Source organism: Poecilia latipinna, unplaced genomic scaffold, assembly GCF_001443285.1.
Source record: "Poecilia latipinna isolate Pla-1442-1.1 unplaced genomic scaffold, P_latipinna-1.0 Scaffold202, whole genome shotgun sequence".
NCBI classification, from domain to species: Eukaryota; Metazoa; Chordata; class Actinopteri; order Cyprinodontiformes; family Poeciliidae; genus Poecilia; species Poecilia latipinna.
The window spans coordinates 1-14,592 of NW_015112818.1; the positions used below are offsets into that span (position 1 = coordinate 1).

General features: G+C 38.3%; 1 protein-coding gene across 5 annotated transcripts; it reads left to right on the forward strand.

Moving 5' to 3' along the window:
- The first annotated feature begins 2,032 nt into the window (after positions 1-2,032).
- rap1gapb (RAP1 GTPase activating protein b) lies at positions 2,033-13,822 on the forward strand. Of its 5 annotated transcripts, XM_015031298.1 has the most exons (13): positions 2,034-3,624; positions 4,662-4,733; positions 4,826-4,912; positions 5,100-5,243; positions 7,205-7,336; positions 8,419-8,496; positions 9,595-9,704; positions 10,777-10,893; positions 10,996-11,125; positions 11,649-11,742; positions 12,135-12,241; positions 12,785-12,832; positions 13,424-13,822. In XM_015031298.1, exons 1-12 carry the CDS (start codon positions 3,547-3,549, stop codon positions 12,791-12,793), a joined length of 1,158 nt encoding a protein of 385 aa, XP_014886784.1. In that variant the 5' UTR covers positions 2,034-3,546; the 3' UTR covers positions 12,794-12,832; positions 13,424-13,822. The 5 variants fall into 5 exon arrangements, with proteins under 5 accessions (XP_014886783.1, XP_014886784.1, XP_014886785.1 ...); XM_015031297.1 differs by lacking the exon at positions 12,785-12,832 and having other exon boundaries at positions 2,033-3,624; XM_015031299.1 differs by lacking the exons at positions 8,419-8,496; positions 12,785-12,832.
- Positions 13,823-14,592: the final 770 nt, after the last annotated feature.

Consider the following 14,592-nt stretch of genomic DNA (forward strand, 5'->3'; position numbering starts at 1 on the left):
AGTTCTACAGGAAAAAATTATTTTTCTAGCAACTTCACTTGAAATGATCATAGCAGATATTTCAGTATATAATTTCTAGTTTATCCCTTTCCTCTTCAAAAAAAAAAACAGATGGTTCCTCTGTGATGTCACAGGAGGGACATGAACATGGATTTGATTTGTTTTTGGAAGGGTACATTTTATTTTGATTAAATAAGTTAGAATCAAAATTGCCAGAAAAAAAAAAAGAACGATCTTAACATGTTGTCCTATAGTTGAGAAACTACACTTAAAATGAGCTTCATTTTTTTTTTTTTTTTACAGAAAAGCTGTGCTCATAGCTATAATGTCTCAGACACTTTTCTCTGGAAAAGTTGTAGGCCATGAAATGTCAACAGCTCTTATTCAGCTTTAGAAAATAAACAGTTTGCTCTGTTAACCATCATTTATTTTAATGACTGAGAAGGTTGCAGCTAACTGGTGCAGCTAAGTCTTGCCATCTGTTAAGTTTCCCTAATTAACACAATGTATCTCATTCTGTGTTCCAACTAAATATTATACTCGTACATTAAAAAAAAATAACAGAGACCCTAATCTTCCCGAGTTTTGCCTGAAAATATGAAGACAATTACAAAAATCTTATAGGTGATAAAGTTAAAATGCAATGGAAATGTTTTTAGTTTTTCCTGTTTCTGTTGTTGAGAAATAACACTGCAGTTCTTCCTTCCTTCCTGCATTGAAATTCTTACTCTGTTGGTTTCTGCCTGCAGACTCTCATCTCTCTGCTATTGTTTTTGTAAAGTGCTGCATTTGTTCTCAGAAGCTCTTTAGTGCCATGAGTTGTTTGAACTTTGTCACCAAAGTAACCCTGTACAGTTGGTTCATAAAGCCAAGACATGGAGACAAACAGAGGACATAAACACCGCCCACATGGGATGATTCATCAGGGAACAGGAAAAAGGAGGCAGGGAGCACACTTAAAACCAAAGCCTTTATTCTGGAAGGCAAGTAGGCTGAATTTATCCAAAGTGATGATCTGGCCTGGCAGTAAATCTGCATGGAGAGAATAAGCTGAAAAATTTTAAGCTGTCTGAGTTCGGAAAGTGTGTGTGAGAGGAACTACTAAAAATGTCAACTATAAAGGGATGAAGCAGCAGCAACCTGGCTGCCTGAATTTACATATAATGTGTTCTCTAATATTCAACCTTTAATATTGTCTTAGAAATTTATCACCAGTATCTATCAATAAATAATTAAAACGACTGAAACGGTTATGACTCCTACTGCCAGGGAGCTAGGTTCTATTAAAGTTTTTATGCAGTTTTCACCATACCTTTGAAAATAATATCCTTAACATTACTTAATAATCTTAATATTTTCTGAACGCTGATAAATAAAAATTATTTGAAATCTTTTAAAGATTTATATAGAACACAGCTTTGTGCCATTTTTGAAAATGCCTGAGAAGAATTCAGCCTCTTTCACTTTGAATTTATTATGATTTTTACCAAATATTTAGTCTGAACATTTTATTTAGTTCTGAATCCATTTCTGGCTTATGCATGCCTGCTATGGCTCCGGCTCATTGTGGAAACCTCCCAGGTTTAGAGCCAGATGGTTGATTGTTCACAGCATGACAAACAGGCTGGCTGTAACTCGAAGAGGCTATAAAGCAAGTGAACTGTTTCTGGAAAAGCAAATGCCATCATCATCTCTTAATTACAGAGTAAATATTGGCTCTGTTGGGCTGGATATACAACTGTTCTTCTTGTGAGACATTTTTCAAGGGCACATTGACATTGCAGACACTGTTTTTAATCTAAATTTACAAGCCACTTTATTCGGTACACCTCGCTAGTACCGTGTTGGACTCCATTTTAAAACTATTAATTCCTTGTGGTATTGATTCAGCAAGGAGTCAGAAACATTCTTCAGAGATTTTGTTGTAACAAGTTGCCTTGACAGCCTGATGCAGTTGTAAAAGGTTTGTCAGAAGCTCATCCGTGTTGCGATTGTCCCGTTTTACCCACCCCCAGGGTGCCTTATTAGATTAAGATCTGGTGACTGATTCGAGATGTTTGGGCAAGGCGGGCTACAGATTTTCAACAATGCTCTTTTCAACTGGTACTAATGGGTCCAAAGCAGGCCAAGAAAATATTCTCCCCACCATTTCACCACTATCATCTTAATCTGCTGGCAGGATGAATGCATGTGCCATAAGAGAGAGAACTGTGCATGAAATTCCCAGCAGATCTGCAGTTTCTGAAACACCCAGAACAGCGGGTCTTGCACCGACTCATGCTCATGCACCGTTTGATCTTCTGCAAGTCATCATCAACACATCTAGGTGCAACGAGTTGCTGCAGTCTGACAGGTTCTCTCATTTTCAGCGTAAGGAAGTGGAGAGGTGTGTCTAATAAAGTGGCAGGTGAGGGAATGTGATGCAGCTTCATTTAACAGTTGTATTATATTGTTCAATAACCCTATAAATGATGGAAGGCTACAGTCTCCTGTGGAGTGTCGGAGCATGAAGGGTCAAAGAATGTTCTTAGAATATTTTTGAATTCCCCTCTTTCTGTATCTGTTAGCAGAATCTGCTGTCACTTCTTTCTGACATACATGCATCTGATTGATTTGGGTAGCAATATTCTTGATAAGAATTCCATTATGGTACATATATACATTCTGATCTGCACTCATAACCTGTATTCTGCTATCTGATGAAAAAAAAATGTCTGGAACAAGTACTAATGTGACACTGCAAAGTGAAATCTACATAAATTTTAGATAGAAGGAGATGAAGTCATCTCCTTAGATATTTATGTAACTAAATTAGAATACCTTGCAAAAGCCAGTAAGGTGACGGCATGCATTCATATTTCAGCACAAAAAGAATCTGTCCCTATTGTTTAGCAGTGGCAGATTTTTTTTTTTAAAAGTAGATTGCCTGCATGAAAGATTTAGACTTCAGGACGGGTGCTGTGTCCTCCAAGTGCACGTGTCCTTTTGGCAACTCAAAGTTTTTTGGCAACAAGGGAAACACTTTACTACAGTCATTTGTGTGGCTACCACCCACTCTTTGTTTGACAATACCTTCTCTGTTATTCCAAATGACACATTTCTGTGACACATTAGCCTAGCAAACATATTTAAGGATCAAATATGGGAAATGTAGCTGTAATAACTACATCATGTATATATTTTCCCGTACCGTTCATACTTCATTCTTTTAGTAATATATGTCACCCAAACATGAGATGGGAGAGTTACCATACGTTTGGCTGTAAAACTGAACTGACCTCTTAGAGAGGATTTTATGTAGCAAGGATTACTCTATTCTTTTGGGACCCAAACAAATTCCTCCTCAGACAATCTTTGAGTGCAGGTTTTGGGAAGGATTCTCCAACACAGCTGTGTTTTTAGTGCTAGGCTTGGCTATCATATATTTTTAAGTTGGTAACTTTCTGTATTTGTGGCTCCCCCCTTCAGCTGCAGAGGAAGAGGCACATAGGCAACGACATTGTGGCCATCGTGTTCCAGGAGGAAAACACTCCCTTTGTACCGGACATGATCCAGTCCAACTTCTTGCATGCGTATGTTGTTGTGCAGGTGGAGAACGCATGCTCAGACAATGTTACATACAAGGTTTGTTTCACAGAATGACAGTTTTCTATTATAAAATTTTCATGTTTATCTGATAAACACGTTTCAGATCCATTTGAAGTTTGCTTAGAGGGCTGAATCCTAATTACTAGTGTTATCTCTTAAATTACCATAATGTTTTGACGTAATTATTTAGAGTCAAGGGAGAAATGGTTATTTTTTTTTCCTTATGAAATAGAACTTAAATAAAACCCTCTCAATAACCTATTAAACCATCTGTTTTTGCTGTTATGAAAAGAGACGCAACATGCATTTGCTTGACTTTCAATATGCTGTGCAACCTGATAACACACTGCCCTTATGTTTCTTTTTTTTTCTTTTTTGTTGCACCTACAAATACTAGATCAGCAAAGACTTCTCAGATCACATAATGATACTCACAGTAATTACTGTATACATATCAGTTTCCAAATGACACCTTTACCCTTTTGTCTCTTTGGTCAATAAATGTGATTTTCTGAATGATTCTTAGTAAAATTGAGAAGCGGTTTCAGCATGTGTGCATATTTTCTCCATTTGTGGATAATGTCTCTCACTGTGGTTCACTGGAGTATTAAAACATTAGAAATTATTTTGTAACACTTTCCAAACTCAGACATGTTAATAACATTCTGTTTTGTTCTTGAATTTCTTTAGATGTGTTTTCTTTCCTTTTTTTTTTTTTTCTAGCCTACTTCATGTTGTCAGACAGATCAGGCTCATTTTAGGGTTTTTCTTAATTTTAGTGGTTGGGCAGTAATCAGGCCTTGGTGTGGCCTATAAATCAAAGATAATTTGATTAATCACAGTTCTTTCATGATTTAACAAGATCATGGGCTGCAATTGCTTTTTCACATAGATCCAGGTTTGTTTGGATTTTTTTTTCACCTCTTAAAAAACATCCTGATTAATAAATGACATCACCATTCAGAAACACTTTTCACCAGTGTGTCTAAAATGCAAAAACAAAAAAACAATCTTTCTCACTTTTATGTTTTTTTTGTTTGTTTGTTTTTTGTTTTGTTTTTTTTTTTGCTCAGGTGTCAGTCACAGCTAGAGATGATGTACCTTTCTTTGGACCTGCTCTACCTGACCCCGCCATCTTCAGAAAGGTCAGCAACCAAACAAACACATCTGTTTCCCAGGGAGACGCCATATACCTTCCTTTATTCTTCTCCAAATCTTGTGTATTTTTCATCCTCAGGGCCCTGAATTCCATGAGTTCCTCTTCACGAAGCTTATCAATGCGGAGTACGCCTGCTACAAGGCCGAGAAGTTTGCAAAGCTGGAGGTGAGAAGCATATTTAAGAAAACATTGTCATTTTTTTCCCCCATTTATTATAATGTGTTTATTCATGTTGCTACAATCTAGCATCCGTCTGCTTGCATCTATCTGCAACCTACTGACTTCATCGTCCTCAAAAGTGAATTTTTAGATGTACTGTCACTGAAAATGTAGTGGATTTGTTTGTTGACAGGAGCGAACACGTTCGGCCCTGCTGGAAACATTGTACGAGGAGCTGCACATTAACAGCCAGTCCATGATGGGTCTGGGGGGGGACGAAGATAAGCTGGAGAACGGAGGTGGAGGCGGAGGGGGCGGCTTCTTTGAGTCCTTTAAGGTACCGCGTTATTTTTTATTTTTTATTGATTAAGTGCACTGGTTATCTGCAACTGCACATGCATGGGCAAGAGTGGTGATGAGTGGAAAAACTTTTCGGATATTTTTCTTTTCGTCCTCTCCTTTCTCTTGGCTGGGATTCTGGGTATTCACACATGAGGAAACAAAGCATAGAAAATGTGCAGTATCTCAAAGGACCAGTCCTTTGGCATTTGCTGTCCTCACTTGGCTGTGACTGCTGAACTCAGTGGGTTTTCACATGGCGCTGTGGCTTTGGAGGCTGCGGAGTGTCCTCTTGTGTATGAAAGGCACTTTGCTCTGACTGAGAGTTCTCCATCACTGACCGTGGTGAAGCGACACCCAGCTACTGAGGCATGGCAGCAGGAATTGTGATAGCTGATGAGCAATTTAATGACCCTTCATTACGCAGCTTATGATGCAATTTGCACATCTCCCCATGGGCAGCGTTCCATTAATGTTTTTCTTCAGCTAACCTTTTTTCTTCAACTTCAGTCTCAGCTGATCTCAGTATGTCTGTCAACCAGTTTTTCTCCAACCTTTTTTATAGACTACCTTAAATGTGCTCTTGCCCTTCTATTGCCAAGTTGCCAAATACTAACTTGCTGTCTCTTTGTCTTTGCCACCTTTGCAAGTTACATCTGTAAAGATTTTCCACTCTTCTTCGTCTCTGTTGTAGTACAGCTGGGTAGATTGCATTGTCCTGCTGTCTCTTAATTTTTGCAGTCCTTGTCTTAGTCGTCTTCATGTTTCAGACTCATCTACGTTCAGCTGATAATAGATCATTTTAATGAAGATGTATCTTCATCTTAAGCAACATTTTCTTAAGCAGCATACCCTTAGTTTACTTTCTTCCTGTTGTCCATTGATCTACACTACCAATAAAAGTTAAGAAACAGTCCTGCATACACAACACACCTTTGTATTCACACACATATTACTCACACATCCTATAAAACACTTGCTATTAAAACTACATTTCATTAATCACCTCAAAACATTTATATTTAATCACATCTAGCAACAGATCTAATAAACTCTGTTTTATTAATAATAGAACAAACTGACATGAATAAAATATAATTAATTAATTAGCCAAAAACTACTATAAAAAGATTGCAGTGGAAAAATTTAATCCATTTATGTGAGGTTTTCTAATGGAACTAGGTCTGTTTTTGATCAATAATCCTGCACCAACCCAGTGATGGTCCAGTTTCAGTTTTCTGCCAGAAGTCACCAGGTTTTTATTGAAATCTTCTCCTTACCTTTGAGAAAGAGGAGAAATTCCCCCACATCATGATACGTCTGCCCCCAGATCATTCCACTTTAAATCCCAGTAGTGTTTAGCAAGCCCCAAACAATTGGTTTGCAACTCTGGTTCCAGGAAACCACTGGTGGTTGCTCCAGATTTATTTATTTATTTATTTATTGCTTTGCTTTGCTTTGTTTTATAATATCACAGTAAGTCAAGATTTGGGCAAGTTCAGGCAAGTTTGCTTTGCCTGAACTGATTTATGACTTCATAAGTCATAAGTCCAGTTACAGCTGGACTTATGACTTACGAACATCAGCTGATTCTTCTGCTCTAGTTGAATGGCATGTTCTCTTGTCCTCCCCATTTTGATGACTGTCTAAGAGAAACTGATCTCTCTGTCATGCCATATGTACACACCAGAGAAACAGGAAGTTATACATTTAAAACTCCAAGACAATCTGACCATCTTGTATTCGAAGATGCTTAATTTTTCCAGAATGAGTTTATCCTACATTGAAAGAAAAAAAAAAATAAAATAATCTGTTAAGGCTTTTACACATATGTAGAAGGGTTACCAAAACGGTATAAATTCCCTTTATAGACTTGGGAATATTAGTCAGTGTTCTGGGTTTCCACACGATATGAAGGTGGATCCACTGACTATGGATATCTCCTCGTTCTCTCTGCAGCGGGTCATCCGCAGCAGAAGCCAGTCAATGGACGCCATGGGTCTCAGTAACAAGAAGTCACACACAGTCTCCACTAGTCACAGTGGCAGCTTTACCCATAATCCCGCAGAGAGCCCCAAAACTCCAGGGATTGTAAGTAGCTCATTTTGGTTGACATGCCGCTCATCTGAACACACACACCTCACATTCAGGACATGGTGTTTTCGCAGCACAGTGGGTAAACACGTGTTCAGAAGGGTCCCAACTCAAAAGCAGCGTGACAAAGTACTTCTACTGGCACCTCATCTGTATGTTCTTAACACCAAAGCACTTACTTTTATTTCTGACATTTTATAATCACTCTTGGTTTGTACTCATCTTTCACTAATTGACTCTTTCCATTTATGACTCATGGTGTTTGTGTTAATCCTGTTTTTCTGTTTAGGGGAGAGGGGGAAAAAAAAACATAAAACAAGATTTTATGCATTTTATTCATTGTCCTCTTTTCGAAGAAGTGTTGTTGCAGCATAAATTGGCAGGCTTTTAGCTAGGGAAAAACAGTGCCTATTTTGGAATAAAGGAAGTGATTGTTTTTGAGTCCCTCTTCCAGGGTTTGAAGTGAACTTAGACTAGCAGCTGTATGACTACCCAGACTCCCTCCCTCGTTGCTATGCTTTCATAATGAGTGTCTCCTCATTGCAAACACTTGATGCAACTTTGTGGATGTGTGGCTAGAGAATATGCATGGCACTTATCATAAACCTCAAGAGCACCTTGCCCTGTTTGTGTCTCCTTTTAATGTTGTATGTTTCAACTTTTGGGGAATTTCTTTTGCCCCATTTATGAAAAGCTTTTTGATGTTATAGTACCTGTTTGGAACGTCAGCCCCAGTTGTCCCCTTCTCCTCCTCTTAATGCATCAGTAAACAAACTTGTGTCCTTTGGGGCAGTGCCTGCCAGCATGCCTGCTGTGCTGATCCTCCTATGTTTGACCTCAAACTTCCTTAACCCTGCGAAGCTTTTCACTATTTCCTTTTCCTCGTGTTTGCTTTTTAAGTTATGCTGCAAGCCCCCTTTAAAGCTGTTTTGCTCCCTGCTGTTAAAAGTCTTTGTGCTCTGCGCATGAGATCTTATGATGTGTTCTTTCTTTTTCTTTCTCTCTCTTGCTTCTTCCATCTTTTATCTCCCCCTTTCTCTCCCTCTCTGCTTCCCTTTGCCCCATCTTGTGTGGCTCAGTCATTGCTTGTCGCGGGGAAAAGTCCCAGTAAATATGGACGCCGAGGCAGTGCCATAGGGATAGGAACAATAGAAGAGGTTCATGCATTTTCTCTCTTACTGTTTATCATATTTGTTTGCATTTCTAATGTGTTCTCTTCATGGAACAATTAGTAACATTCTTGTGTTCTAATCTAAAAGACATTAGATTAGAATGTGTTGTAGTTTATGTTGCTGCAGGCGGTGCTGTTAATATTACATGTAATTTGCAACCACATGTTTCAATGTCATTTAAGTCATTCATTCATGTAGTAAAAACTGATGTGTTTTATGATTTGACTGATAGAAACAAAAATATGAATAATGACATGAGGGAGGGTAGTTTTGTTTTAGCTGTTTGATGCTTTATCTCAGAGCTTGAAGCCTGAATGCCCTTAAATTTCCTTATTCGTAACTTTTTGTCTGAACTCAGATAAAACAAATATACAATTTTGTTCCTGCTTTTGGGGTGTTTTGCTTGGATATTGTACTGTAATACTTACAAAATTGATATCATATCACTATACATAAGAGAGTGTTCTTATGTACTTGTGTTTCAACAAATTAGAAAGAAGTACTACTTCTAAAACTCTTACAGCTTCTACAATTCAGCTTCAACACAAAAACCTGGACAAAAAAGAAAACAAAATATTACAAAGATGCAGTAATCTGGTTGCAAAGGTGTGCACATCTTTAGATTCATACTTATTTAAATCACCTTTTGATTTGATGTAAGCATTTAGTCTTTTGAGCTAACAGCGCTTAGTTATTTTTGTGAATCTGATGAAGCTGAAGTTACGTTAGTTGTTCCAGAAGGATTTCTTGACATTTGCACACTTAAGCAAAAGTCATAGTTTACAGAGACATTACTAATTTTAACAGGAGTGTGTACGTTTATGTGCATGTAGTACATGAAATACACAGTTGTCTGAATCCTGGTGTGTTTTTTTAAAACAGTACTCTGAACATTTATCACCATCAGATCATAAATTGTCAGCAGAATATTTATACATGTAGATGAATTTTATTTGCTTCAATTGCACTACAGTGCAGCATTGCAATATGCGCTACAGCACACACAGTATGATGAATGCTTTGCACCAATGACTTCCCCCAAAATGTGTCTCTTACTATTTTGTTTCTCTTGCACCCTGTTAGTCATTGATCATTCCTGGGAAAAGCCCAACCAGAAAAAAGTCTGGACCTTTTAGCTCGCGCCGCAGCAGTGCCATTGGCATCGAGAACATCCAGGAGGTCCAAGAGAGGAGGTGAGAGTACAGCAGGGAGTGGGTAGTGAGGACAGAACGTTGTTGCAACAGATGGAAGGAAGGACAACTAATTAATTCATTTCTCAGACTCAAAGTCTTGCTGGACACTCAATGGCTTTTCATACCTTACAAAAGGACTGATAGGCCCACACATTTTTCACATTTTCTTACTTTACAGTCACAGTCTTAGTGCAGAAGTTTGAAGTGAAAGATGGTAACACATGGTTTTCACAATTCTTACAAATAAAGATCTGAAAAGTGTGGTGTGCATTTGTATTCAGTTTCCCTGAGTCAATACTTTTGTCTTTTGGTTGTAAAATACTTTCTTTTTTTTGACATAATCCTCTATAAAAAAATTTAATTTTCCATGGAAGATTATTTTAACACCTTCATTTTTAGTAAAACTGTTGGAATATTGTTTTAGAACTTTACCTCACTCTCAACTTCCCCACAACTGTGTCTCTGTCTTCTGAGATCATTGGTCTTCCTGATGCTTTTTTCTCATTAATGTTCTCTAACAAACTTCTGAGGCCTTCAGAAAACTGTTGCATTTGGACTGAGACTAAATTACACTCACCTGGACAGTGTACTAATTAGGTGACCTCTGATGGCCGTTGTTGGCACTGAATTTTATTTCGAGGTGGGAAAGTAACCAGACCTGAATACAAATTCACACCACACTTTTTCAAATCTTGGCTTTTAGGCATTTTGAAAACAATTTTCCTTCCACTTCACTTTGTGTTAGTATACCCCCTAAAATCCCAATGAATACATTGATGTTTGTAGTTGCAGCTCAACAAAATGCGAAAAGGTTCAGGAGGCAAATTTCCTTTGCAAGGCATTTGTTGCTATTCTACTAGCAAATTTTAACAAGGCTACATGTTGTGATCAAATAAAGTTCAATGTAGCAGTTCATTTGTGGATTTTTATGAGCAATTTTTCAGTTGTACTAAGAGGCGCACTTTATTGGTCATAAAACCCATATTTTTACAATACTCCATTCTTCATATCAGTGGAGAACTTAAGCCAATTTGCTTGTTTTCATCGCCTGATTTCCCCCTCTTTGCGTCAGCCGAGAGGTCTCTCCCAACACCCAGAAAACTCCAGACTGCAGCCACTTGTCACAAGAAAACAAATCAGGCAACTCCTCCGCCCACAGTTCTCCGGAGTTTGCAGCCACAAAGAACAGGTGACCATCTCCTTTCGTGCTAAAGTTACACACACGGGAAGGCTTGTGAAATATGTGAAAAGAGACAGGTGTTAATAAGATCAAAGTAACCCAGGTGTGTAGTCTGGCGATGTGTTGCAGAGCGCCTTCCATCCCCGAGGCTCAGGACTTGTCTCGCTCCTCCTCCAACGCCAGCAGCTTCGCCAGCGTTGTGGAGGAGCACGAGGCCGAGGAGGAATATGAAACTGGACTGGTGGGTACAAGACGCAGGCACACTGATAAACACATTATGAAAGTGCATACATTATTAAAGTCACTCTGGGAAAACAAAGACGCTTGAATCTCTCCCCTGATTATACTGCCTCCATTAACTTTTGTTTAATATTTACTGTGGGGGGGAAATAGCAGAGTTTTAAGTCGGCAGCTGTTGCCTGCACAGTAAAAACAAAGAGCATGAAAAGGCTCAATGGATTTCATCACATCCCAATAATGACGGGCCTGAAAATGGACTGCACAGTCATACATATTAATGTGTTTATGCAGGTCATCTATTTTCAACCATGTGCATTTAAGAAAGGATTTAAAGCAAATGTACACCTGGAGTATTAACTCCCATTTAAGAGAGGTAGCTTCAACCAAACTGTAGTATTGTACAGTTTGGTTGAAGCTACCTCTTAAATGTATTTTTTATATATATATATATATATATATATATATATATATATATATATATATAAAAAGGAAGTATAAAAATCGAATTATACATCTTTTCACAGGACAGTGTGTCTTGTGTTACTCCAGTAAAAAAAGACTCGTTTGTTTATGGGTCTGCCGTGGAGGACAGTTCCTGCAGCCAGGGAAGTTTTTCAGGTGAGTTTGCGAGACGTTGGCTCATACTACCAGGCCAGAGATAGTCTGGAGGTGTAAGAAGCAGACAGACTGTGTCATGAATCATGAGAAAATCTATATTGGGGAAAAGAAAGAAGAACGCTCTCTGTTTCCTGGGCAAATCACGTCAAAGCGCACTTGAGCACAGACGTTCCCTTCATCAGATGTAACTTAGAGAGCTACTTAAATGACTAAGGTGTAGCAGCACAAAGCTAGCCGGGATTCCACTCCACATGTCTTAATGGCTAACTGTCCTATCAATCCTTTGCATTTTCTCAAATCTCTTTTTGTTTCCAGCTTGAACAGCTGGCAGCATTGTACGGTTGAGTTTATTACTCATGACAGCCACACATCTGTCCCCTTCCTCCAAGCAGCTTCCCGTCTACAGCAGCAAGCGGACGGGTTGAAGATGTCGGAGCCAAAAGGGACAGACAACCAGCCCAAGACGGAGCGCCCCCAGCAGGAGCAGAAGCTGTCGTCGGTGAGAGAAATTACTGAACATCAGTCACTAAATGACATTGTAATGGCTTCACACATCGGCAAGATGAATGCGCGCAGTCATGTATTGTTTAAGTCATCATTTCCATTAGATATACCCTAGATTCCCAGCTTAAGCTTCAGAAAGTCTTTGGGAGGATGACATACAGATGAAATACAAACGTTAAGCTCATATGCTGTTCATTAAGCTCATCTTCTCACCTTCATATTGCTGCATTACAGCCAGTATTTGTCTTTGGCAACTATTTTGTTAGGTCCAATATTTTACAGCTTAAATAGATTACGCTTCCATGTATCAAATCTCATGACCATTCATCCAGATGATACATATCCCCCACCAGTAGGGGGTGCTACTGTTATTGTCGTTAGAAGGAACAATAACAGTTAGCAAGTGGAAGTTAGCATGGATGTCTCTGCAGAATATTGTTTCCTTTTAAATCAACCAGGTTAAGTAGTTTTTAAAATATCTACATTCTAACGTGAGATCCATGAAGCTTCACAGGTCACATTTTGTGTTGATTTGCAGAACTGTTAGCTGCTGTCTTCTGATCACCATGCTGGCATCCATTTCAAGGTTGGACACATTGCTTACATAAATATTTATTGCTTGTCTTACTGTACTGAGCAATAACCGTCTTTACAGTTTATTTCAGTCAGACTTTGTTAAAAAAAAAATCTATTTACTTCTTGTCTGCCAAGTTTTCCTTTAATTACACTTTGGGAATCACCTGCCAGGTTCTAGAACGCTATATTTTACTTTGGAAGTTCTAGATTTCTGTTTATATTTTGATGGATTTATTAAAAATATGGGAACAAACAGTATGATTGTGACAATCTGACAGTTGGGTCGCATTTAATACCGTTTCTTTCTAATTTATCTAATTTGTAGATGTAGATCCATCCTTTCAGCTTAGCTCCCTTCATAAGCCTAATTTATTCATTGATTAGATTTAAGTGGCTTAACAAACAAACATAGAAAAATTAATTGTTCTGAAAGAGGTAGAGAACTGAAAAGGCTGCCAAAGTGGAATATTTAAAGACCTTCAGAAAGCCTGAGAAACTGTCGATCAAGAAAGTTTCTTTGAATACAAAATTATTCATTCTGATGTCTAATTTACTTTTATTTTATACCCCTTTTACTACACCTACACCCTTTTCTTCTTAGAGACGTTATTAATATAGAAGAGATAAAGACAACCGAAGGAGGGCAAGAGACGTCCGAAGCTGACGCAGAGAAGAAATGCAATTGGGGCTGAGCAAGTGATGGACAGATCCTCCCTTGATCGTTCAACACGGATCTGCTGTTTATCAGGACAGACATCCAGCTGCCTGGACATGTATCAACCTCTCGACCTCATTCCGTCCTCCATGTGGAAAACCTTGTGCTCAAGTGAAAGCAGCAGCGAACTGACTGTCCTTTGGCAGCTGGCTCAGCACAGTCAATCTGCTCACCTGCCCATTCTTTGGGCCAGTAAGCATCGGTTGTTACTGTAAACAAACTCTCAGACATTGTGGCTCTTCTATCAAAGACCTTACTTCCTTTTTTTTTTTTTTTTTTTTCTTTGAATAAGAAAATTCACAACAATCCAACAGATTGGGTTTGTCAAGCTTGTATAGAGTGCTGTAAAGCAGTTTCCTCCTTACAAATTTCTCTGTTTTTATTATTTTTTTTTTTTTTGTCACTCGTGTTTCAGATCATAAAGATAGCCTGGTTTGATGCAAATCGCAGTAAATAATCTCAGTTGTTGAAGCATAAAATCTGTCTTATCCAAACCAATTAGGCCCTATGTAAAAATAATAATTTACCCCTAAAACTGATAACTGTTTATGCAATCCATGGCAGTAACAACCACCAAGTATTTCCAACAACAACTCTTTTACATTACTGTGGATGCATTTTGTCCCACTCTAAATTTCTTTAATGCAGCCACATTGGGGTGTTTTTGAACTTGAGCTACCAGTTTGGTGTCACATCTGAAATGAATTTAAGTTCAGACTTTGACTAGGCCACTGCAAAATCTGTAATAGGATTTTTTTTTTTTTTACCATTCAGAAGTCTAATTTCTAGTGCAATTCTTGTTGTCTTGCTGTAGAGCTTAAGTATACTACTCTTTGGGAAGTTGATCTCAATGTTTCATATTTTCTTAAGCTGTGGAGAACGATTCTCACTGTGTTTCGCTGGAATCCCAAAGCCTTAGAAATGGCTCCGCAGCCATTTCTAGATGGATAGATGTTAATAACTTGGTGCCTTTTATGTTCTTAAATTTGTTTTATTTCAGTGTATTTTTTTTTCTTTGAGACCTTTTACTTCATGTTGTCAGATAGGTTCCATAA

Coding starts and splice junctions, on each gene's coding strand:
- rap1gapb (XM_015031297.1), top strand. CDS start 3,547: ATGATCCAGTCCAACTTCTTGCATGCGTATGTTGTTGTGCAGGTGGAG. Junction 7,337..8,418: donor GCCCCAAAACTCCAGGGATT/GTAAGTAGCTCA, acceptor TGTGTGGCTCAG/TCATTGCTTGTCGCGGGGAA. Junction 9,705..10,776: donor CAGGAGGTCCAAGAGAGGAG/GTGAGAGTACAG, acceptor TCTTTGCGTCAG/CCGAGAGGTCTCTCCCAACA.